Consider the following 24,234-nt stretch of genomic DNA (forward strand, 5'->3'; position numbering starts at 1 on the left):
GGTTGATTTCAAATATTGCAATTTCTATTGAAATCACTCCGCTTTACTGAAAAAACAAATATTGCCATCTATTTTTCAATTATTAGATAATATCATATATTTTACATAATTATAACTGAACAAACTCACTAGAAAAGAGGAGAATGACGGAACATGTAAAATTTGATATCATTTTTTAACATTTTGATAACACAATTCCCGTTATTTCTTTCTACATACTTGGATAAGTGGAACAAAAACAAAATAAACACAAGAATCAAAAGAACGTTCTATTCAATTTTTTTCAAAGAAGTCAAATATGTCTAGTAAATATAAGTGTTTATCTTGGCGAGAAAACATTCTTCCGAAATACCTAGAAGAATATTCAGCAGACAATATATATAATGCTGACGAGTCCGCATTATTCTATAAACTTATTCCAAGTGGAACCTTAGCCCATAGAAATGAACATCCATCCGGCCAAAAAATGTCTAAAGATAGATTAACAATGTTGTTCATAACAAATTCAACCCATTTATGACAAACAATGACAAACACATTTATTGTGTAGGAAAATCCAAAAGTCCAAGATGTTTTAGAAAAAACACAATTCCAGTAAATTATTATTCTAATTCTAAAGCATGGATGACAAAAATGTTATGGACGGAAATTCTAAAAGATTTAGATATAAAGTTTAAAGAAAATAATAAAAAAAAATTCTTTTTGTTGACAATGCATCGTGTCACCAAATAATGGATGATGTAGTTTTAAGCAACATAACCGTAATATTTTTGGCACCAAATACCACTTCCCTAATTCAACCTCTTGATCAAGGAATCATACGTTCTTTTAAATCGCAGTAGAGAAAGCGGTTAGTGTCTAAGAAAATCTTGCATTTAGAATGTGGTCTACCCCAACAAGATTTTTCGAAAAAAAATTGATGAATGATTTGTTAGAAGCCCTAAATATGATAAAATTATCAAGCAATGGCGTTACGGCAGAATGCACAGGGTTGCTCATATTCGACGGACCTTTGGGCCCATTCCAATCGACGAGGCTTGTCCGCAGGTAACATTCTTTGCGTCAATTGAATTTTGTACGGGAACAAATGCAAATAAATGCGAATAATCCGTTGTTAAGTGGACCGAGCCATGCCCAACTGCTGAGAACGGCGTTTTTGGGATGTTCTTGGGGACCTCTCAACACTGGCTCGTAGGGCAGCGATATTCTCGACCGATCACCTTGGTCGACTTTTATATGGCCTCTTCGGATTAGAAAGAGCCTTACCAGTCGAAAATTTTTCGTATAAACGCTTAATGGTGTTCTTAGAAGGCGCACTTCTCACATTTTTCAATGTTTTAAAAGCACGTTGAGTTTTCACAATTGTCTTCTTGTAAATTTCAACTATTTCAGAGCGCTCGCGTGGCGTGTATTGGTTCATGGTAAAAATCTGCTTGGACTGACGCTTCAAACGCGGTATGTCATTAAGCGATGTGACATCTCTGTCAAAAGTTATGGCGTTGCCAGATGGGTCCGTCGAATATGGGCAACCCTGTATATTAAATTGCTTCAAAAAAGGTGGGTTCTCTCTGAATGAAGTCCTAGAGACAAATCAAGACATGACAATTGTGGATGATGAATTTGCACTTGATATGGGAGAACTTATTAATATAGACGAAAATGGACCCCGTTGCGAGAGTTTGACTGATGATGGTATTGTAAAGTATATTACACTGAGTACAAAAGAAAATAATGATGTAGGTTGTCCTGAAAATAATATAATTTAAGAAGACATATCGCCAAAACCTACTTTAAGAGAGGCTTTTGCTGCAATGAATGTTTTAACTGATTATTTTCGAGACAATCCTGAAGCACGACAAAAGATTCACGATCTTGGAAACGTGATGTGCCAATTAAATATAAAACCGTTGATACAAAAAAATATACAAGATTATTTCCAATGTAATTAAATAATAATTTTTCCGATAAAATATTTTAAAATAGTGAATTCCAAAAATGTTATTTTAAAGTTTTTTTTTTAATTTTAACTTAAATAAAACGACTGAAGTTCCTCTAATTTATTATTTTTCATAGTATTTTTATCACTATTAGACTGAAAGTATATTAATTTTATATGATCTCTGCGAATAAAATTTGTGTAACTCAATAAATGTGTGTTTTGTTTGATTATTGGATTATTGATTTTTTTGCCAAGTTCGGATAAATGAAAAAAAAATTCACCGAAGCGAAGTTCGGATAACTGAAAAAAAATTTCAGTTATGCGAACTTCGCTTAAGCGAAAACTTTGGATTACTGAAATGAACAAGCCAATTATTTGATTTTTTCGAAAAAAAAAAAAATAGATTTGTTAGAAGCCTTAAATATGATAAAATTATCATGCAATGGCATTACGGCAGAATGCACAGGGTTGCCCATATTCGACGGACCTTTGGGCCCATTCCAATCGACGAGGCTTGTCCGCAGGTAACATTCTTTGCGTCAATTGAATTTTGTACGGGAACAAATGCAAATAAATGCGAATAATCCGTTGTAAAGTGGACCGAGCCATGCCCAACTGCTGAGAACGGCGTTTTTGGGATGTTCTTGGGACCTCTCAACACTGGCTCGTACGGCAGCGATAATCTCGACCGATCGCCTTGGTCGACTTTTATATGGCCTCTTCGGATTAGAAAGAGCCTTACCATATTGTAGAGTATATTACACTGAGTACAAAAGAAAATAATGATGAAGATTGTCCTGAAAATAATATAATTTAAGAAGACATATCGCCAAAACCTACTTTAAGAGAGGCTTTTGCTGCAATGAATATTTTAACTGATTATTTTCGAGACAATCTGAAGCACGACAAATGATTCACGATCTTGAAAACGTGATGTGCCAATTAAATATAAAACCGTTGATACAAAAAAATATACAAGATTATTTCCAATGTAATTAAATAATAATTTTTCCGATAATATATTTTAAAATAGTGAATTCCAAAAATGTTATTTTAAAGTTTTTTTTTTTTTAATTTTAAATTAAATGAAACGACTGAAGTTCCTTTAATTTATTATTTTTCATAGTATTTTTATCACTATTAGACTGAAAGTATATTAATTTAATTTTATATGATCTCTGCGAATAAAATTTGTGTAACTCAATAAATGTGTGTTTTTGTTTGAAAGGGTATACGATTGGATTATTGATTTTTTTTGCCAAGTTCGGATAAATGAAAAAAAAAAAAAACATTCACTGAAGCGAAGTTCGGATAACTGAAAAAAAATTTCAGTTATGCAAACTTCGCTTAAGCGAAAACTTGGGATAACTGAAATGAACAAGCCAATTATTTGTCGTTTCAGTAAACCGGAGTCGACTGGATTTGAAGTTCGAAATGGATACTACAGCCCAAGCCAGAAAATTTTCTGTGCAGGTCCACGTCTTCATATAGCCCCCATATAATGGTACCTCCCTATATTGTGTATTTTTATGATTTTAGTGACATTACTCACCGGAATTGTTTCAAATTCAGTAGTTGAAGTTTATAATGGATACTACAGTTTATGACAGAAAATTTTCTGCGCAGGTCCACGTTTTGATATATAACGGTACCTCTCGATATTCGGTATTTTGAAGATTTTAGCGACATTATTCAGCGGAATTGTTTCAATTTTGGTATTTGAAGTTCGTAATGGATACTACGGCCTGTGACAGAAAATTGTCTGTGCAGGTCCAGGTCTTCGTATAGCTCCGATATAACGGTACCTCCATATATACGGTATTTTGATGAGTTTAGCTACATTATTCACCGTTTATTTCAAGTTTCGAATTTAAATATGGTAATGGCTCATGACAACAATGTAGGTCCACTTCGTGTAGACCCCAATATAATGGCTATATTCGGTATTTTTAAGATTTTAACAGAATTTTTAACGGATTTTATTTTTCCAAATTCGATCAAATGGTGGAGCGTATTCAAAGTTCGGCCCGGTCGAACTTACGGCTTTTTAGCTTGTTTTTATTGTGTTCAAGGGACTATTTAAGCAAATATAATTACCTAAGCTGTTATAAATTACACAAAGTGATCTCATTGGGCTGTTAAGTTCATAATTTCTTCTTGCAATGGACAAAATTACGAGTTCTACGAAAAGGAACATTATAGTTTATTTCACCAGTGAGAAAAGGGGAATCAATCAATCCACGTATTATTTTAATGATAAATAATGCTCTTAAAATAAAACGTCTTTTTTCAAGAGATGGAAGATCGATCAACATTAAACGGATCTCGTATGGCGGAAGAAGTTCAAAGGGTTCCAATGTAAACCTCGCAAAGCTAAAATTAAAAACTGAATTTGTACTGATTTAATTTTATCAGAATAATATTTATGAAATGGACCCAGTAATATACAACCATATTCTAATACTGGACGAACTAGACTAACAAACAATCTTTTGGTTACGTAAGGATCATTAAACTCTTTGGACCAACGCTTGATTAAGCCTAGTAAAGATTTAGCTTTATTAACACAAGAATCAATGTGTAAATAAAACCATAGCTTAGGATCTAAGATTACACCCAAATCAACAAAAGATTCAACATTATCCAATTTGTAAGAGCCAATATAGTAGTTAGATAATAATGGTTGGTTTCGAAAGAGCGACTATTTTTTGCATTTTTTAGATTAAGAGACATACCATTCGAACTACACCAATTTGCGAGGGTGTGTAAATCGTATTGTAATGAAATTGCATCGTTAAGTGAGTTTATGTGAAGAAAGAGTTCTACATCATCAGCGTACATCAGAATTTTAGAAAAACGAATAATTTTTGGAAGATCGTTCAGGTAAAGAAAAATAGTAGTGCACCCAAGTGACTTTTCCAAAGATGTATCATTAAAAAGAACATTTTGGGTGCGACAATCTAAATAGGAGGATATCCAGTTTAACAGGGAAACCCATTAAATCTAATTTAAGGAGCAATAGCTTGTGCACTACCGTATCAAAGGCTTTGCTAAAATCGGTATAAGTTACATCAGTCTGCTGTTTTCTAACAAAACCGTTATGTACATGACAAACAAATTCTAAGAGATTAGTGATCATCTACCCTCCATGAATCCATGTTGAAAAGGTGAAATTATAGCTTTTAGGTAATGTGATATCCTACGCGAAACTAAAAGTTCGAAGAGTTTGGGAATAGCGCTTAATTTAGCGATACATCTATAATTATCGACTGAACAACTATTTCCTGATTTATGAAGAGGAATGACAAAGCTCGACCTCCAGTAACATGGAAAATAACCTTTTATTAGGGAATCATTAAAAATGTTAGTGAGCGGCACGTAAAGTTCGCTAGCACAAGATTTTAGAATATACGTTGGAACGCCATCAGGACCAGGGGAGAACGAAGAACGCAATGTTCTTAACACAGAAAAAACTTCATCTTCTGTTAAGATAATAAAATAAATAATTTAAAAAATAAAATAATCTAATTTCCCGATATTGTAGTTATAAATACCGTTAAAAGTGTTCGACGTATAAGATGGTAGAAAAAAGTCGGCATATAATTAGCAATATCTTTATTTATCACTAGATTCAATACTTTTTTTTTAGAATTTACAAATTTGAAAAAGTTTTTGGGTTTATGCAACAAGTTCTGTCTCATCTTTATTAAATGTTGAAAATAACATTTGGAATCTCCAGAGTTGTATTTATGCCTTGCAGAAGAATATTTTGAATAGTTCAATGCCGTATTCGATTTCTTGAATTTTTTAAATAATCTACTTTTTAAATTGGGTAAACGTCTCAGTATAGGCGTAAACCAAGCGGGACCCTGGTCTATAATTTGCTTAACAGTAGGTACCGAATAAGATAAAGCAGAATTAAATTGATCATAGAATGTTGAGACACTGGAGTCAATAAGCGCCATATATTGTTCGATAAAAGAGTGCGAAGTTCGATAAGGTTTGTTTTTCCAAAGTTACGCCTTTTAATTAAAGCATTAGTATTATGGAAATCGAAGTGTTTAACGAAGAAGAGAAGACTAAATCGATTAATCTGTCTTTAATATTTAAAATGTCATTCACTTCGTACAAGCAGGACTCAAATATAATATCCCAAAAGGCATCTAAACCAATTGGGTATGACGAGGTAACATAATCTAAAGTATTCTCACCTGAGATCCAAGGTACACAAGGAAGGTTAAAGTCACCCATACATATTAACGAAGAATTATCCGTAAGAAAAGAAGACACTTTAGCAATTAGATTGTCATGGCTTATATAAATTTCATGTCCAGAATTAGGAGCAATATAAGAACAAGTTAAGAATACAGTGTTACCTGTGATATTTAGTTCAGCGCAGACAAATTCACTGATGGGATCAGCAGAGACATCAATCATTTCTGAAGGAATTGAGTTATGGACTGCTATCAAAACTCCGCCTCCTTTTTTCATTACTCGATCCTTGCTGTAAACTTCATAATTGTCAGAGAAAACCTCAGTGTCAAGAACATCAGATTTTAGCCATGTTTCAATAAAAGCAATTATTTTAAATTCACAAAAGAATCTTTTAAGTTTAGTTTTTAATCCTCTAACAATTTGGTAGAGGATCCCGCAAACATCAATTAGTTTTTTGACGCTGTTAAGGTATTCACAGGCCTAATGGAATTAGAGCGCTCTAAATAGAAATTCTTTTACCAAGGTATCTTCGGGCCAAAATGAACTACTAGCAATAATGTTAAACAATCAGGAAGGAACAGTTATTTTGAATGACGAATTGTCACTCTGCTGAGAGGAACGAAATTTAAAGATGTTTAAATCTTGATCAGTTACACCATTTAGATTAGATTTTATATAGCTGCGAATGTTGTCAGCTATACAAACCACTATGAAGAACTTGAGGAAAACTATTTTAATCAAGGGATAGAATTGCTAGAAAAGCGTTGGATTAATTGTATAGAAGTTTTAAAAGATTATATTGAAAAATGAAAATATTTTTGAAAAACTATTTTCTTTCATTCATAGGCTAAGAATTTTCCGAACCGCCCTCGTACTATACATTTGAAACAACAATCACTGCAAATTCCTGATCATTAAGCTCGTCTCGAAAGAGAAAACAAACACATCAATCATAAAACATATGATCTTCGCCTTAACAAGGCAAAACTCAAAAATTCAGCCGAGCCTGGCTGTGGGATTTGAACCGCGGACCTCGGTGTGCAGCCAACTAGAAGTTGCCGTCTCTACGTTCAGAGCCATTAACCCGTCTTCCTAAAGCAGCACTAAAACAAGTGTATGCATTGGAAGCAATGTAGTTGTTGTGGACAAAAAATCCATCACTACAAAAACAAAACTTTGCTGTGAAAAAGATCTGCCAATAGAACTTGAGTCGAACCTGGAGAGTTTCTAGTGTATAATTCACATATGCTAATTTGCAATAAGTTCGAAATATATACTACTTTCCAGAGAACGGCCCTTGTAAGCCATCATCCACACCAAATATGCCTGATGAGCCGCTTAACCAACGGCGAAACGCGTCGCATAGTGGTGAGTGTGTGATAGTGTCTATCTGGCTTTCCTTTTCACTGCAAATTCCTGATCATTAAGCTCGTCTCGAAAGAGAAAACAAACACATCAATCATAAAACATATGATCTTCGCCTTAACAAGGCAAAACTCAAAAATTCAGCCGAGCCTGGCTGTGGGATTTGAACCGCGGACCTCGGTGTGCAGCCAACTAGAAGTTGCCGTCTCTACGTTCAGAGCCATTAACCCGTCTTCCTAAAGCAGCACTAAAACAAGTGTATGCATTGGAAGCAATGTAGTTGTTGTGGACAAAAAATCCATCACTACAAAAACAAAACTTTGCTGTGAAAAAGATCTGCCAATAGAACTTGAGTCGAACCTGGAGAGTTTCTAGTGTATAATTCACATATGCTAATTTGCAATAAGTTCGAAATATATACTACTTTCCAGAGAACGGCCCTTGTAAGCCATCATCCACACCAAATATGCCTGATGAGCCGCTTAACCAACGGCGAAACGCGTCGCATAGTGGTGAGTGTGTGATAGTGTCTATCTGGCTTTCCTTTTCACTGCAAATTCCTGATCATTAAGCTCGTCTCGAAAGAGAAAACAAACACATCAATCATAAAACATATGATCTTCGCCTTAACAAGGCAAAACTCAAAAATTCAGCCGAGCCTGGCTGTGGGATTTGAACCGCGGACCTCGGTGTGCAGACAACTAGAAGTTGCCGTCTCTACGTTCAGAGCCATTAACCCGTCTTCCTAAAGCAGCACTAAAACAAGTGTATGCATTGGAAGCAATGTAGTTGTTGTGGACAAAAAATCCATCACTACAAAAACAAAACTTTGCTGTGAAAAAGATCTGCCAATAGAACTTGAGTCGAACCTGGAGAGTTTCTAGTGTATAATTCACATATGCTAATTTGCAATAAGTTCGAAATATATACTACTTTCCAGAGAACGGCCCTTGTAAGCCATCATCCACACCAAATATGCCTGATGAGCCGCTTAACCAACGGCGAAACGCGTCGCATAGTGGTGAGTGTGTGATAGTGTCTATCTGGCTTTCCTTTTCACTGCAAATTCCTGATCATTAAGCTCGTCTCGAAAGAGAAAACAAACACATCAATCATAAAACATATGATCTTCGCCTTAACAAGGCAAAACTCAAAAATTCAGCCGAGCCTGGCTGTGGGATTTGAACCGCGGACCTCGGTGTGCAGCCAACTAGAAGTTGCCGTCTCTACGTTCAGAGCCATTAACCCGTCTTCCTATAGCAGCACTAAAATAAGTGTATGCATTGGAAGCAATGTAGTTGTTGTGGACAAAAAATCCATCACTACAAAAACAAAACTTTGCTGTGAAAAAGATCTGCCAATAGAACTTGAGTCGAACCTGGAGAGTTTCTAGTGTATAATTCACATATGCTAATTTGCAATAAGTTCGAAATATATACTACTTTCCAGAGAACGGCCCTTGTAAGCCATCATCCACACCAAATATGCCTGATGAGCCGCTTAACCAACGGCGAAACGCGTCGCATAGTGGTGAGTGTGTGATAGTGTCTATCTGGCTTTCCTTTTCACTGCAAATTCCTGATCATTAAGCTCGTCTCGAAAGAGAAAACAAACACATCAAAAAATTTTCGTTTCTTCCCAGAAATTGAGTTTTTTATACTACTAGCTAAACCCGGTGCGCTTCGCTACCCCTTATGATTTTATATGCATTGAAAATTTTATATACGAATATTTGTTGGTTAAAAAAAGATAAATTCAAAAATATAAAAAAACGTAATTATTTTAATACATTTATGCGTACACAAACAAATACCTCGGTCTACCAACGCGTGAATATGCCAGGAAAAGCTGACCATGAAAAAAGAAGGAACATGCCAAATTTAGTCCTCATAACGACGGGTTTGTCCTTGGGATTGATTAATTTTATAGCAAATGTCAAGCGTGCTGGAAACTGCAATCTTTTGAAGTTAAGTGGCATTTCTGTTGCAATTAGAGAATTCGAAGAAGCAACATACTTCCCCGTAATAATCCGTTCCTCAATAAAATTGTTGTGTCCTTTTTTACTGTTAGCCTTATACCATTGCAAAGGCTTTGTGGGTCAATGCTTCTTAATAAAATCATATCCCTACTGGACCAATTTCAATACAATTTGTAAAAATTACTTTTACACCAAATTCCGCCAAACCATCCATATTTCATTGAAATTGGAGGTATATACCGTGTTTGGTGCATCAAATGTGTGAAATCGGCCGAGAGTATGTATATGTATATATCCAAATCTTAACAGATTTCTAATTAATTTGTCAAATTTATTTTTTTAACCAAATTTCGCCACACATACTGAATTTCATTGGAATCGGACATACATATCGTGTATGGTGCATAACATACATTAAATTGGCCGAAATATATGTATGGGAGCTATACCCAAACCTCAACCGATTTCAATATAATTTGGCAAATTTTTTTGGTATCAAATTTTGACTCTCTATCCGAATTTCATTGGAATTGGATATATTTATGGTGTTGGTGCATCTAATATATGTGATCGGTCAAAAATATATATGAGAGCTATATCCAAATCTGAACCGATTTCAATATAATTTGATCAATTTATTTTCGAATCAAATCCCGTTACACATTCCAAATTTCATTGGAATCTAACATAAACATCGTGTTTGAGGCATCAAATAAACGAAATCGGCCGAAAATATATATGGGAACTATATCCAAATCTGAACCGATTTCAATATAATTTGACAAAATTATTTTTGTTCCAAATTCGAACAAATTTTTAGGAGTTACCTCCGTTTCTGATGCTATTTCTCCAGTTCCAAGTGGAATTTCAACAAGCTAAAAAGCCGTAAGGATGGCCGGGCCGAACTTTGAATACCCTCCACCATTTGAACGAATATTCTGTTAAAATCTTAAAAATACCGAATATAGCCATTATATTGGGTTCTACAAGACGTGAACCTACATAGGCAATGTTGTCATGAGCCACTAGCATTTTCAAATTCAAAACTTGAAATAAGCGGTGAATAATGTAGCTAAACTCATCAAAATACCGTATATATGGAGGTACCGTTATATCGGAGCTATACGAAGTCCTGGGCCTGCACAGATAATTTTCTGTCACAGGCCGTAGTATCCATTACGAACTTCAAATACCAAATTTGAAACAATTCCGGTCGAGTAATGTAGTATCCATTTCGAACTTCAAATACCAACTTCGAAACAATTCCGGTGAGTAATTTCGCTAAAATCATCAAAATACCGAATATCGGGAGGTTCTGTCATATGGGGGCTATATGAAAACGTGGACATATATAGCCCATTTACGAACTTAACTTGCCTACTGGCAAAATAAACATGTGTACAAAATTTTAGCCCTCTATCTCAATTCGTTTGAAAGATAGCATGATTACAACAGACAGACATCGCTAAATCGATTTAGAATATTACTCTGATCAAGAATATAAATTCTTTGTTGGGTCTGACATGAGTATTTCAAGGAGTTACAAACGGAACGACAAAGTATGGTGGAGGGTAGAAAAATGTATATAGCCTATGTTACTTTCAGGCGATGTTGTAGCATACCTGGACATTTTCAGGAAAATCTGTTCAGCTGTTTTCGATTCCATAAATTACAAACATACAAACATTTTCCTGTTTTATAGATATAGATATTATGTTTCATGTTTTCAATTTAAAATTTATCTTCTGTTTTATGACCACAAATTTATAAAGATGCCATATTCTGCATATTTTCGTAAATAAGATTTGAAATGTGTGTTTTGTAATTGTTAGAGATTCAGTTGATTGCCATGGTAGAAAAAAGAAGGTAAAGACATGCAATTATATGTTTAGAACTTTTTTAAAATTATTCCTTTGACAACATCTCATTGTCAAAATGTATATTAATGAATCCATCGTATATACACAAATTAGAGATGGATACCTAATTTCAGTGAAGTAAAATTTGACAAGTTAAATAACAGAAAATGCAGGGATGGATACGCTAATATGAAATTACTTTTCCTTCGTAATTTTACCGTGTTGATTACTTAAGTCTGGAGTATTCCCCCATTGGCTTAGCTTCATATTGCTCTAAATTGCAGAATATAATGTTTTTCAAAACGAAACTGACACGAGACTTTAAACATTCATTTATATATTTATATAGGAATAATTTATCTATAATATACTCACACTACGTTATGAAACAAAGGACTGCAATGAGTATTTTTGAGTAGGTTTGATGACACTTAGAGGAAATACAATCAAATTCAATCAGTCGGTCAGTCGGTTGTGAGCAAATATAAATTGACCGAAGATCTGTTGAATTGTTCATAACGGGGCGATCATCTATTATGAGTGTGTTTGGTTTGATTCATCCTAGTTAAGTGTGTGATTTGATTTGAATAGAACACATATGATCGAATCTGAGCGAAATCATAATTTTAGTAAAATTACAAGCATATTATTACTAAAACCGTCCCCATTAAAGAAATTAGTACAAATTATATTTAATAATAAGACAATTTTGAAATTTATTTGGGTTTTATATACATAAGACTTCAGTGACTTTTCTCTAAAAAGAAAAATCATTATTTTTAATAAAGAAATACATCAGTGGTATTTAATAAACAAAAAGTGTTTAAATATTTTATTGTTTTACAATATTGGTCAAGATTTTTCACACAAAACGTCGACCTTTTCGTTTACCTACACAGTGTGTGCAACATTTATTTTAAAAGTCAAAATAAACTGCCCCAACTTGATTGAATGATTGGGTAAACAATGATGCTGAGCGAACTCGATTGAAAGAAAGTAATCACATTTGTGATTGATTTTTTTAATACTCGTTGCAACCCTCGGTTATGAAACTGTTCCTGTAATAAGTAGTCGAATATCTTCCAAGGCAAACACGTATTTCAACAATTTTAAATAAGGTAAGCTAAAGCTCAGTCCATTTTTTTTGTCGTTCTTACTCGAGGCCTATATAAGTGTTCCTAAGGAGCACATGGGAGGGCAAAGGAATGATAAATTCAACCTAGGGGTATCCATAAAAACAATAACGACGTAGCCCAGTAGCAACAATAACAATATAAATCCGTGTTTCGTTCTCTTTATTTGTTTAATAAGGATACAATCCTTTGTATTAGTAAAAGTTTATGGGCGATTGTGGAATTAATAAAATAAATATAATATATAATATGTATGAAAAATATAATGTTAAATGTCGTATGTGCATTCAAACGAAAGTAAATTTTGTTTCCTCCCTCATCCGAGGTACGCTTTTTGTCCACGAATTGGAATTTCGACAGAAAACTGGAAACAAAAGAGGAAATATTTTCAAATTGTTTGTATCGACAAAATTTTTTTTGACAAGTGACCAACTGAATTTAAAAACAGAAAAATACAAAAATACATATAAAATGTCAATATTTGTACAAAAAATTCAAAACATCTTTGGAGGAAAAAAATAATTTCTTTTTTTTATTATTAATGCTTATTTCATGTACTTTCGTACAAATTCTTACAAAAGTCAACAAACAAAAAAAATTGAAAAAAGAAATGATGTTACTATGCCGTACGAACGGGTTAATGCGTGTACCTAATTCTGAGAGCGAACAAAATGATTGAAATTGCAATGAGAACATATCATAAATCATTTCAAATAAGCATTTCCATCTCCGAATTTTCTGTAATTTAATTAGTCAAATTTCACTGCCTAGAAAACGGGTTCCCATCTCTGATTTGTGAAAATAAAATGGATTTATGAATATGAATTTTGACAATAAAATGTTGTCAAATAAATAATTTAAAAAAATGTAAACGAATGATTGCATGATTTTACCTTCTTAATTCTACCATAGAAAATAGAATTACTTTTAAAATTATTTGAAAATGATAGAACAGTTCCAAACATAAGAAAAGTACGGATTTGGGAACATAATTTGGTACGGATTTGGGAAATTAGGCACCTTTAATTCTCTCATGACATCATATAAAGTATTATTTGTATTTTGCAGCCAAACGCCTCTTCATTACAACTAGATGTCTTAACAAAGCTGTTACAGAGATACTGCCTGTGCCAAACAATATAGATGTTGCTGAAACTACCAGATTTTCCCCTCGAAGAAACCGAGACATTTCAGCTACAGCCATTTTAGCTCACAAACAGTCCGCAGCGTCCTCATCTCGTCTGAATAGCTCGCAGATGTTGTCTGGTAAAAAAATACTATATGATCTGCACACACAATCGTACGATTGTTTTGGTACAATCAATCTCAATTCGGCAATGCAAAGTAATGTCCCCACACCCTGCAGTGGTATAGATGCTGTTTCACATTTGAACATGCCTCGTGGTCAACTGGCGCAACAATGCAAGTTTATGTCACACAATTTGCAGAACTCTCACCATACAACGCTGAGACAAAATACACGTTCGGGGTGGTCCACGTACGATAAACATGCTGTCATTCAATATAAAGGTAATTTATGCAAATTGTGAAGCAACATTCAAAATAATAATAATAATTCTTAATAACTTTATTTTGGCTTAAGGCCAATTGAAAACATCAGTGTTTTATTTTTATAATTTTGATTTTTATTTTACGATATTTCGACTGTATTCGACAATAATCTTCAGAGAAAAAAAATACAAAGATACAAAACAATTAACAAATATGATATAAAAATTTGTATTACGATATAAAAATATGTATTTGAAAAACAAGATGCCACACAATATATTAAACGAAATCTGCAAAACTTATAGCTATTGGTACAACATCATGGTACAGACTTAATCAATGAACTAATTGAATCTTCAACAATAATAAATACAAAACAGCGGAGGCAGCGCAGTGGAATTTTTAAACAAGATAGAAACAAACTCACATACAAGTGACTGCGTGGATGTTTCTTCAACTTGAAGAACTCGATGAATTCTTAATTGAAAATGTGCTGGTATTCTTGGCAATATTTTGTTATGATAATTTTTGGGATAGGCAAGAAGTAAGTGTGATTCTCAAGAAAAAAATAGTTTCCCGGAATCAGGGTAAAAATACCTACCTCTGGAAAAAAAAAAATCGAAGAGTTTTTACTAAACTAGATTTGTTCCACCGCAAGTCACAAAATATCCACCTCAAGCCGGTCACTGGTGCACACGTACTGTGCAAACGCCATCCTAACAAGTTATGACAACTCGGTTCGATATCTTCTAGAAAAACACACAAAAAACAACAACCACCTGTCCCTTGCAATGCATGCTGCTTTTTTTATTTTGTACACAATCAACCTGAACCCACTGCCTCTCTCCTTTTAAAGTTCACAGCAACATCAACTCGGTTCGAAATCTTCTAGAAAAACACACAAAAAACAACAACCACCTATCCCTTGCAATACATGCTGCTGCTTTTTTATTTTGTACACAATCAAACTGAACCCACTGCCTCCCTCCTTTTAAAGTTCACAGCAACATCAAAATCGGTATGCTATTGCACACACAAATCACCAAACAAAAAAATGTTATACCATAGACAAATGAAGAAATAGACAACGAAATGCTCTCACCGTTTATCTTCGAAAAAATTTGATCAGCAGATGTCGTCTATATCGTTTCAGGGGTTTGAGTGGGAATATTGAAGTCACTCAATTCTTAAATGTTAAAAATAACAAAAACTGTAGGATATGTGTCAGTTGAATATTGTTAAATAATACAGGAAATGTGAAAAGTACGCCACGACATACAAAAGGTTCCGGAATAACCAAGTGAAATCCTTGAACAAGCTAAAAAGCCGTAAGTTGAACGAATTTGGAAATTTTCAAAAACTAAAATCTGTTAAAAATTCTGTTAAAATCTTAAAAATACCGAATATAGCCATTATATTTGGGTCTACAAGACGTGGACCTACATAGGCATTGTTTTCATGAGCCATTACCATATTCAAATCGAAACTTGAAATAATCGGTGAATAATGTAGCTAAACTCATCAAAATATCGTATATATGGAGGTACCGTTATATCGGAGCTATACGAAGACCTGGACCTGCATTGACAATTTTCTGTCACAGGCCGTAGTATCCATTACGAACTTCAAATACCAAAATTGAAACAATTCCGGTAAATAATGTCGCTAAAGTCATCAAAATACCGAATATTGGGAGGTACAGTTATATGGGGACTATATGAAAACGTGGACCTACATGGCCCATTTACGAACATAACCTGCCTACTTAACCCATTAACGCCGACTCCCTTATTTGTGGGAGAAAAATGTTGAAACTTAGTGGAGGATGCCATAATGTCACTCATATTCCGCGCACAAAAATTCAGCCCCCTATCTCTACCCCTTGCTTGTGCAGGGGGTGGTGCGTTTTCGCACCCTTCGGCGTTACTGAGTACAATTTTAGTACTAGAAAATGTTTTAATAAATTAATAGCATTGTAAAGGAAAATGCATGAATTAAGTTGAAATTTTAATAAAATTATTCAAAAATTAGATGATAATATTAAAAAATAGTGAAGCAATACATGTCCCAAAGGTTGCACGTTATCATACCCTCCACCTTGGAAAGGAGGGTATATTAACTTTGTCATTTCGTTTGTAACATCCCTAAATATTCGTTGAAGACCCCATAAAGTATATATATTCATAACTAGCACAAAATTCTAAGTCGAATTAACGATGTCCGTCCGTCTGTCTATCTGTAAGAGAATTGTCTTTATAGGTACACAATATCGTATATCGCCCCATATATCGGCACATTCCGATATTCGGTATTTTTAATTTTTTTTTTTTTGAAAATATATATATTTCAAAAAAAATTTCTGGCAAATTTAATCGAGATCGGATCAGATTTGAATATAGATTCCACATATATCTTCATACAATTTCATATTTATTGTGCACCAAATTTTAATTTTTATGAAGCGCTGCCAATCAAAATAGCTGCCACACCGTCTGCTCTCTGTCACGATCTCTTAAAAAATATCTAAAGAAAAAAAAGAGATTTTAAATATATATATATATATATATATATATATATATATATATATATATATATATATATATATATATATATATATATATATATATATATATATATATATGCGTCATGTAGGTGACGTCTGATGAAAAAACAGCCAAAGTCAAATAAACAGACCCATCCACCTACTATCTATTCCAAGAAACAGAAAAGCGATATCAAATATGAAACCGTTTCTATGCATGCTAAAAAACATCTCTATTTTTGGTGCGTTTTCGCACCCGTCGGCGTTAATGGGTTAACAAAATATATGTGTGTGTAAAATTTTAGCCCTCTATCTCAATTCGTTCGAAAGATAGCGTGATTACAACAGACAGACAGACAGACGGACATCGCGAAATCGATTTAGAATATTACGCTGATCAAGAATATATATACTTTGTTTGGTCTGACAAGAGCATTTCGAGGAGTTACAAACGGAATGACAAAGTTAATATACCATCCATAGTATGGTGGAGGGTATAAAAACGATAAATATATTTTAAGTCGAGTGGGTTGAACGCGTAAATCAGCATGTTGACTTTGCAAAACATGATGAGAGCCACCTGGATGAAAAGGCAAAACTAACTTTTCGTTGTCTATATCTTCATTTGTCTATGGTTATACTCATTTTCACTCTTAGATCTATTTTGAGCGAAGAGTAGACTCCGTTAAAAACTTTGAGCAATCCTGCTCGAGAGCAAATTTCGCTTTCGAGTGAATATGAGCAAATTTGGGATATGTTCTTAATCCAATTACTGCCGTTTTTAAAAAAACCAAGTACAAAAGCAGTAAGTTCGGCCGGGCCGAACTTTGAATACCCTCCACCATTTGAAACGAATTAGAAAATTTTCAAAAAAAAAAAAAAAAAATAAATAAAATCCATTAAAAATTCAGTTAAAATCTTTAAAATACCTCATATCGGAAGGTGCCGATATATGGGGGATATACGATACTGTGGACCTATATAGACAAATCTCTGTCTGGAGGTAAAGTACTCAGAAGGGACTCCTTGTCTGGAATTTCAGACAATTCCATTAACAAATGTGACTAAAATCATAAAAATACCGAATATCGAGGGGTACCGTTAGATTGAGGCTATACCATATCGTGGACCTATATAGGTAATTATCTTCCAGGGGATAAAGTACTCACAAGGAACTCTTTGTGTGGAATTTCAGACAATACCATTGGAAAATACGGCTTAAATAATCAAAATACGATATCGTTAACCTATAAAAGAATTCTCTGTCATGGTGTAAAGTGCTCACAAAGAACTCCTTGTGTAGAATTTCAGGCAATTCCGTTGAAAAATGTGGCTAAAATTATCAAAATACCGAATATCGGGGGGTACCGTTATATGGGGGCTATACGATATCGTGGACCTATATAGATAATTCTTTTTCAAGCAATAAAGTACCCGCAAGGAATCCATGTGTGGATTTTCAGACAATTCCGCTAAAAAATCTGGTTAAATTCGGTGTTTTGATGATATACCCTCCACCATACTATGGAGGGTATGTTAATTTTGTCATTACATTTGTAACTCCTCGAAATACTCATGTCAGACCCAACAAAGTAAATATATTCTTGATCAGCGTAAATTTCTAAGACGATTTTGCCATATCCGTCTGTCTGTCTGTCCGTCTGTTGCAATCACACTATCTTTCGAGCGAATTGAGATAGAAGGCTAAAATTTTACAAACGTATTTATTTTGTTAAGTAGGCAGGTTAAGTTCGTAAATGTGCCGTGCAGGTCTTCGTATAGCCCCCATATAACTGTACATCCCAATATTCAGTATTTTGATGATTTTATCGTTATTATTCGCCGTAGTAGTTTCAAATTACGTATTTAGAGTTCGTAATGAAAACTATAGTCTGTGACAAAAATTGTCAAAGCAGATCCAGGTTTTCGTATAGGCCCCATATATAAGTATCTCCCTATATTCGGTATTTTAACGATTTTAGGTACAATACTCACCTAAATTGTTTGAGATGTTGTATTTGTTTGATGATTTTAGCTACATTATTCACCGTTTATTTCATGTTTCGAATTTAATTAAGTATGGTAATGGCTTGTGACAAACAATGCCTATGTAGGTGCACGTCGTACAGACCCTAATATAACTGCTATATTCGGTATTATTAAGATGTTAGCAGAATTTTTAGCAAATGTTATCTTTTTTCGAAAATTTCTAAATTCGTTCTAAATGGTGGAGGGTATTCAAAGTTCGGCCCGACCGAACTTACTGCTTTTTACTTGTTATTAGTTACTTTTGACTCTATTTTCATTCTAATAGATCTGCAAAATCGAACATATTGTACCAAAAGTCACGAAAGCTGTCAAAAACTTACTAAGAAAGAACAATTGAAAAAGGCTATTAAAGACTACGGATCGACAATAATAATGTTCCACATCACTATATCACTAGCATCATTGGGAGGTTTCTACGCATTGATTTCCAGGTAAGTCCAAATGTCTAACTTATTTACTTACCTGCTTCACAAATTAAAAAAAAATACGCCAAATCAATCAATATTTGTGAATCAGGTAATTTTCAAGCAAATTCTATGGTAAAATACATATGTTTACTTACAGTGGCATTGATGTTACTGCGATCCTAGATAACTGTGGATATGCACCCGAGGCTCTTAAGACGAATGTTGCAAAAGGAGCTAGTAACTTTGTCATCGCATATGCCATTCATAAATTATTTGCACCAGTCAGAATTAGCGTTACGTTGGCAACGACTCCATTTATTGTAAGATATTTGAGGTCAAAAGGGTTTCTTAAGCTCAAAGCTTCGAATAAAATGGAATAAATGAAAGCAGCTAGTCCATTCAAATTTTGTAATCGATCTATTGAAGACAACTCTGTTGAATTCCAAATAAAACTAATTGAAAGGTATCAACCTTTCGCATTATAGCCTGGAAAATAGTGTTAATTCGAAAAATACAAGATTCTAATGAAGGCTGCAAAAACATCATATGATGTATCCTAAAAAGCTCAGTTAAAATATAGAAAACCTGGCATATATATATATATATATATATATATATATATATATATATATATATATATATATATATATTTATTTATATATATATATATATATATATATATATATATATATATATATATATATATATATATATATATATATATATATTTATTTATATATATATATATATATATATATATATATATATATATATATATATATATATATATTTATATATATATATATATTTATTTATATTTATTATAAACAGTTAATGTATACTTTTTAATATATATGCTATACTAGGTGGCCCAGTCCGTGTTCCTGCCCCATTTAAGTTTGAGAGTTAAAATCCTTAATAATATAGCATATAAGTTAAGTATTTTGGGTATTTGTATGGTGTTGTTACACCTTCTTTATTCCAGTTCTCTTATCAAATTAACTTATTAAGATACTTAAAGCTATGAATAAACTTATAATTATTGTTTCCTACTGCTGACTCTGCGCCTTTTGTGGAGTATTATATTGCAATACGTTGAATAAATGCTCGTATGTTTGGTGTTGGCTAAGCAATGATGATGAATATAATTGCTGACACTGTGCCTCGTGTGGAGTGTTGCATTGCAATATGTTGGACGAACAATTATTATAGTTCGCCATCGTTTGACCAAAGTATTAGGGTGGGACAATGGAGATTGTGTTAACTCCTCCCTTACTTAAGTAAGAGCCGTCCTCGGGTCTTTTGTAGCTATCAATGACAGCTTCAATAACATCGCGTTTTACTGTTCGTCTTCGACACAATTTGAATAAAATATAAAGACTGATGATTAAAATAATGCTTATAAGTCCAGAGACCGCTGGACCGGTTATTGTCCTGTTCTTCACGACATCGATGTGTTGTAAGTTTTCAAAATTTAATCTTTGAAGATACGGCAGGCTCAATATCTCTTGATGACTTGTGATATTAACTATAGTAGATATAGCCGACGTCGGTACCATCTTCTGGTTTTTGTAAATGGAGTCATTAATACTGATTTCATCTTCAAACGTAATCAAATATGTACCGGTAATTATTGTTGCGGTTCCTTCTGGGTTTTTTATAGTGGCTCTGTTGTCTCCAATGGTTCAAGATGACTTGGTCTTGTGCTGCAGTGTGCTATAGTACCCGAATGAAGCTGTTGAGAACAAGTTGGTTGAGAATATTCTTGAGAAAATGATGAAGTTAGCGTTGAGGTACAGTTTCCTATTGCAATTATAGGATTTCCACAATTAGCGACGCCCGTGGTGTCAGCAAGATGTAGTATTGTGCCATTATGTTGGACTGGGTGCATAATTATTTTCTTACATACTAATTTGGGCTTGGGATATTTAATAAAAAAATGCAACATTTCATTATACAGTAGGACCTTAATTAGTGATACTTCTAGCAAGTCTGTTACAGTTGTATTTGTTGAACTTATTTGTAATAATTCATTTACATCATCGGAATCTAATAGCGTAGGATTAATTACATCCGCAATTGTAATTCTGTTTCGAGCAAGTAGTATTTCGTATAAATACCCTGTATGAATTTGTTCAGGTTTAGCATTTCCAATAATTTTGTTGACAATATCTGTTAACTTATTTATCTGATCCTGTGTTTTAGAGTTGATTGAAACCTGTTTGTTAATTGAATTTATAAGTTCCTTCTGTCGAAATTTCTGTTCCTCAAAGTCGTCAAAATAGGGAGTCCCCGCTATTATTTTTAGTGCTGTTCCCAAGATGTTAATACTTCTCGCGTGTCTGTGGTGAACATACAATGATTGTAGGAGGGGGCGTATTTGCTTAATATCAGACTCGAGTATTTTCACCATATGCGAGGAGGAGAAATGTTCCATAAGTTTTTCGGTTTCGTCCGCAATTTCCAAATATATTGTCAGATTTGATGTATGTCGTAAGTAGTCAAAGTCCTGCCAAATTATAACATCCCCATCTTCAATCGGTATGTAGTCGGAGCCAGAATAGTCAATTAATTTTGTGGTAAGGGGTCTGATAAGCAACATTATCAAAGTCCTAAAATTTGTTTAAAAGAGTTGTTAATTATAATCGGATTATACAAATTTTGAATTATCTTATGTTGTCCTTGTGGACCACCCTCCCTCTAATAAGAACCGTAGTTCCTAGATCGGCTTCTATTGTTTCTTCAGAGTATAACGGGGTCAATTTGTTTCCTAGCCTTTTGTTGTTTTTCACTAGTACGGACTCACCAACTTCAAATGTTCTATTTTGCCTGGAGGCATTGTTTCTATTTAGTACGGTCTGTTGAGCTTTTGAAATTTTTTCTTTAATTTCCTCCCTTAATTCGGATGAGGAGAATTGGAAAATATCTATCGGTCGTTTGTTGGTTATTGAGTGTATAGTCCGATTATATTTATGGTTGCTAGTAAAATAAGGTCAACTGTGCTTTCCATTTTCCTTTCTAATTTGAGGCATCTAGCTATTTCAGAAAGTGTGCTATGAAAGCGCTCGACTTGTCCATTTGATGTGCTATGAAGGGGAGCAGCGTTTTCCACTTTAACATTAAATTAATCCCGTAACAGGGACATAATAGTCTCAGATTTTAGTGAAGGTTCGTTGTCATAGTAACTATTTTCCGTGTGTGGAAAAAGATTCATAAGTTGTATAATCGGGCCTTTTAAATCTATTTTTGTACGAAATGGAATATGTTGAACAACCGCAAACTTTGAAAATTTATCGATGCATGTTAGAAAAAAATTTTTATCCGTTGAAAATACATCGATATGAAGCATTTCGCCTACTTAATCAGAAAGTATCTGCTTAACAATTTCCTGACCTGCCCTATGGGCACGGTTATGTTCGATGGCAATAATTTCCCTCTGTTCATTTTTATCAAAAATGTTCTGGACAAAATTTTTGCAGTGCCAAAATTTAGTAGCGGGAACGTACCTAACCAATTCATGCTGAATACAGGCTAAAGTTGGCAGATCGCAATGTATTGCATTTACGACATTTGGATTGATCACTGATTTTACTTCGTTTAGCAATGTTTCCCTGCTTGTGAAGTCTTCTCAGTAAAGACAATAAAATTTCTTTTAAGTAGGAAATTTGCCTCCCGGAGGACAATTTGGTTCCTAAAGCAATTGACCGGTTTTTCTGTAGACTCAATGGTATAGGTCAAAGATATTTCGCTGTGTACCGTTGCGAGATCTGAGTGATTATCCTCTTCCAAAGTATTCAAAGATTGAGGCTCGAAATGTTTCTCGGTGCGCATAGATTCTACATTCAGAGTATGGATGTTCTGTCGTGAAAGGGCGTCCGCCACATAATTCTCCTTTCCAGGTATATAAATAATTTTGGCATTATGTTCGTCAACAAATGCTGCCCACCGTTTTATCTTAGCATTCGGGTTTCTATCAGAGACTGAAAATGTAAGTGGTTGGTGGTCTGTGTAAATATTTAAATATCTTACTCCACATAAAAAGTTCCTCATTTTTTGAAGAGCCCAAACAATAGCTAAGAGCTCTTGCTCATTAGTGGCATAGTTTTGCTCTTTATCTTTAAGGGTTCTGGAAATCATGGTGATTGGCCTCCCCCCTTGTGAGAGAACTGCTCCCAGACCCAATGAAGAGGCGTCTGTTGTAAGATCAAAAGGTTTTTTGAAGTCAGGATAAAGAAGCATAACTTCTTCAGAAGCAAGGATTTCCTTTAATTTTCTAAAGGTCTGCATTTGCTCTTCATTAAAATTTATTTTCACCCTTTTTGATTGAGCAGCACTAATCTTGCCGTTTTCGCCCTTTAGAATATCTGTTGGGGGATTGGCGATAGATGCGAAATCTTTAATAAAGCATCTGTAATAACTTGCCAATCCTAGAAACGACCTTACGTTGAAGAGTGTAGAAGGTGTTTCATAATTAAGGAAAAAAATAAGAAATTCTCATATTGGCCCCGTATAATCTCTCCAGTACCCACTCAATATGTTTCACATGGTCTTCTTCGGTTTCAGAGAAAATAATGACGTCGTCGACGTAAACATAGCATGAATTTCCAATTTGCTGTCTCAGGACATCGTCGATGTCCCTTTGAAAAATGCTGGGGGCATTCTTCAGACCAAAAGGAAGACGGCAAAATTCATATTTTCCATTTCCAACTGAGAATGCAGTTTTTTCACGATCTTGTTCAGATAGTGTTATTTGATGGAAACCTGATTTAAGGTCAAGTGTCGTAAAAAATCTTGCTTTGCCAAGATTTGAGAGAATGACGGGTATTTGGGGTATTGGGTATTTGTCATCGATCGTAATGCTGTTCAGTTTCCTGAAGTCTATAACTAATCGTTTTTTGGAATTACCGCATTCATCCTTGCCTTTCTAATCAACAACCCAAACGGGATTATTGTAGGGTGATCTGGAAGGCCGTATTATGCCGTTATGCAGAAGTTCTTTTACTTCATTGTTAACAAAATCTGCTACACCCATGGGATATGGATATAGTTTTGTATAAACGGGATCACTAGAATATGGAAGTGATTCTTTGGGGTTTGCAAAAACACCCGAAAATTTTTTTATCACTTCCTTAAATTTTTCCGCAACGATTTGAGGTATTTTCATGTCCTCAACTTGTGTAAAATTTACATTTACGCATTTTAAAAATTGGATCTTTTCAATCCCAACTGTAGTTT

General features: G+C 34.1%; 1 protein-coding gene across 4 annotated transcripts in view; it reads left to right on the forward strand.

The window, feature by feature from the left end:
- The window catches only part of LOC101898381 (uncharacterized), a 101,758-nt gene that overhangs the window by 13,383 nt on the left and 64,141 nt on the right, over positions 1-24,234 (forward strand). For 3 of the 4 annotated variants that reach the window (XR_009343474.1, XR_009343476.1, XR_009343475.1), the window contains exon 2: positions 13,558-14,019. Coding sequence is in view for 1 of the 4 variants with exons in the window: in XM_005187282.4 (XP_005187339.1) it covers positions 13,558-14,019; positions 18,858-19,023; positions 19,157-19,379 (851 nt within the window). In the remaining 3 variants the exon portion in view is untranslated. Of the gene's footprint in view, positions 1-13,557; positions 14,020-18,857; positions 19,024-19,156; positions 19,494-24,234 lie in introns of those variants that run through there. The other variant, XM_005187282.4, reaches the window with a different exon arrangement.

The sequence above is a fragment of the Musca domestica genome, unplaced genomic scaffold (assembly GCF_030504385.1).
Source record: "Musca domestica strain aabys unplaced genomic scaffold, Musca_domestica.polishedcontigs.V.1.1 5, whole genome shotgun sequence".
NCBI lineage: Eukaryota > Metazoa > Arthropoda > Insecta > Diptera > Muscidae > Musca > Musca domestica.